At 47.7% G+C, this 2,305-nt stretch overlaps 1 protein-coding gene across 3 annotated transcripts in view; it reads left to right on the top strand.

The window, feature by feature from the left end:
• The window catches only part of BBS1 (Bardet-Biedl syndrome 1), a 27,918-nt gene that overhangs the window by 13,177 nt on the left and 12,436 nt on the right, over positions 1–2,305 (top strand). For all 3 annotated transcript variants that reach the window (XM_011942422.1, XM_011942421.1, XM_011942424.1), the window contains one exon: positions 1,694–1,800. In XM_011942422.1, coding sequence (XP_011797812.1) covers positions 1,694–1,800 — 107 coding nt within the window. The remainder of the gene's footprint in view (positions 1–1,693; positions 1,801–2,305) is intronic.

Below are 2,305 nucleotides of genomic sequence, written 5' to 3'. Positions count from 1 at the left end.
AAAAAAAAAAAAAAAAAAAGAAAGATATATATCAAAAAAATCCTGCTGCCCATGGATATATATTATTAAAGTTGAGGCATAGGTCTTTCTAGACATTTTCATATTTAGACATAGATATATAACTTGATATAAATACTTATCTTTATAAAAACAGGATTAGCTGGGTGTGGTGATCCATGCCTCTAACCCTAGTGCTTTGGGAGGCCAAGGCAGGAGGATGGCTTAAGCCCAAAAGTTTGAGGCTACAGTGAGCTATGATTGTGGCACTGCACTCCAGCCTGGGTGACAGAGTAAGACCCTGTCTCTACAAACAATAAGTAAATAAATAAAAGCAGGAGGCTCATGTAGCATGTTCTTTTCATGTAGCAGTATATCATCGGTGTCTTTCTGTATCTATAAAACCACATCAGCCTTTTGTTTTTTTTTTGTTCTTTTTTTTTTGTTTTGAGTCACTTGTGTCACCCAGGCTGGAGTACAGTGGCTCTATCTCAGCTCACTGCAGCTTCCACCTCCCGAGTTCAAGCAATTTTCATGCCTCAGCCACCTGAGTAGCTGGGACTGCAGGCATGCACCACCACGCCAGGCTCATTTTTGTATTTTTAGTAGAGAGATGGGGTTTCACCATGTTGGCCAGGCTGGTCTCAAATTCCTGACCTCAGGTGATCTCTGCATCTCAGCCTCCCAAAGTGCTGGGATTACAGGTGTGAGCCACCATGCCCAACCCCACATCAGCCTTTTTAAAGACCACACGATATCCATCATATAGACATACCACAGTTTATTTATGCTGTCACCTATTGTACATTTAAATTGTTTTTCATTTTTTGCTATTAATACCAATGCTGTAGACTTTTTTACCCAAATATCCTTGCATGCTTCTTTGTTTGTTTTTGAGACAGTCTTGCTCTCTTGCCCAGGCTGAAGTGCGGTGGTACAATCTCAGCTTACTGCCACCTATGCCACCTGGGCTCAAGCAGTCCTCTCACCTCAGTCTCTCATCTGTGGGACCACCACGCCCAGCTAAGTTTTGTACTTTTGGTAGAGACAAAGTTTTGCCATGTTGGACAGGCTGGTCTCGAACTCCTGAGCTCAAGCGATCCAAAGTGTTGGGATTACAGGTGTGGGCCACCATACCCAGCTGCATGGTTGTTTAAGTACAGCATTAGGATGCAGTCCTAGAAGTGGCATTGTTTAGTCAAAAGGCACAGACAAGGCCAGGTGCGGTGGCTCCCAGCACTTTGGGAGGCCGAGGCAGGAGGATCATGAGGTCAGGAGATCGAGACCATCCTGGCTAACACGGTGAAACCCCGTCTCTACTAAAAACTACAAAAAATTAGCCAGGCATGGTGGCGAGCACCTGTAGTCCCAGCTACTCGGGAAGCTGAGGCAGGAGAATGGTGTGAACCCAGGAGGCGGAGCTTGCAGTGAGCCGAGATTGTGCCACTGCACTCCAGCCTGGGTGACAGAGCAAGACTCTGTCTCAAAATAAATAAATAAATAAAAGACACAGACTAAAAGGCTTTTGCTAAATGTTGCCCCAAGTTTCCCTCCTGAAAAACTGTATGAGTTTAAACTGGGTGTGAGTGAGGAGATTGGGACTTTAGACCAGGCACTCACTCAGAGGAGTTACTGACAGGGCAGGGAGGGATGGGGGCTCCAGAGAAGTTGGAGTGTTTGCACCTCTTCTTTGCAGATGAGCCTTCCCAGCGTCCCTGTCTTCCTAGAGGTTTCCGGCCAGTTTGATGTTGAGTTCCGGCTTGCCGCAGCCTGCCGCAATGGAAACATCTATATTCTGAGAAGGTAGCCACAACCATGGTCTCCGGGGCCGGTAGGAACATCTCAGAAAGCTGGTGGCTTCAGAGGCTTGCAAGATGAGAGTGGGCTTTAAGGCTGGAATTTGGAAATGCAAAGAGCTGAGAATTTCATTTAAGGAGGCTGAGCCCACAAGCACAGGGAAGATACCTGGAGGCTTGTGAGATAGGGGCTGGCACAGTGAGAGACTAGGCTGGGTGGCTATAGTACGGGAGTGATCAGAGATGAGAGGATAGGCTGGGCGCGGTGGCTCACACCCGCAATCCCAGCACTTTGGGAGGCCGAGGCAAGTGGATCACCTGAGGTCAGGAGTTCAAGACCAGCCTGGCCAACATGATGAAACCCCGTCTCTACTAAAAATACAAAATTAGCTGGGTGTGGTGGCGCACGCTTCTAGCCCCAGCTATTTGGGAGGCCAAGTTAGGAGAATTGGTTGAACCCGGGAGGTGGAGGTTACAGTGAGCCAAGATCGCACCACTGCACTCCAGCCTGG

The sequence above is a fragment of the Colobus angolensis genome, unplaced genomic scaffold (assembly GCF_000951035.1).
Source record: "Colobus angolensis palliatus isolate OR3802 unplaced genomic scaffold, Cang.pa_1.0 Scaffold21, whole genome shotgun sequence".
NCBI classification, from domain to species: Eukaryota; Metazoa; Chordata; class Mammalia; order Primates; family Cercopithecidae; genus Colobus; species Colobus angolensis.
This window is presented reverse-complemented; position numbering and strand designations above follow the sequence as displayed.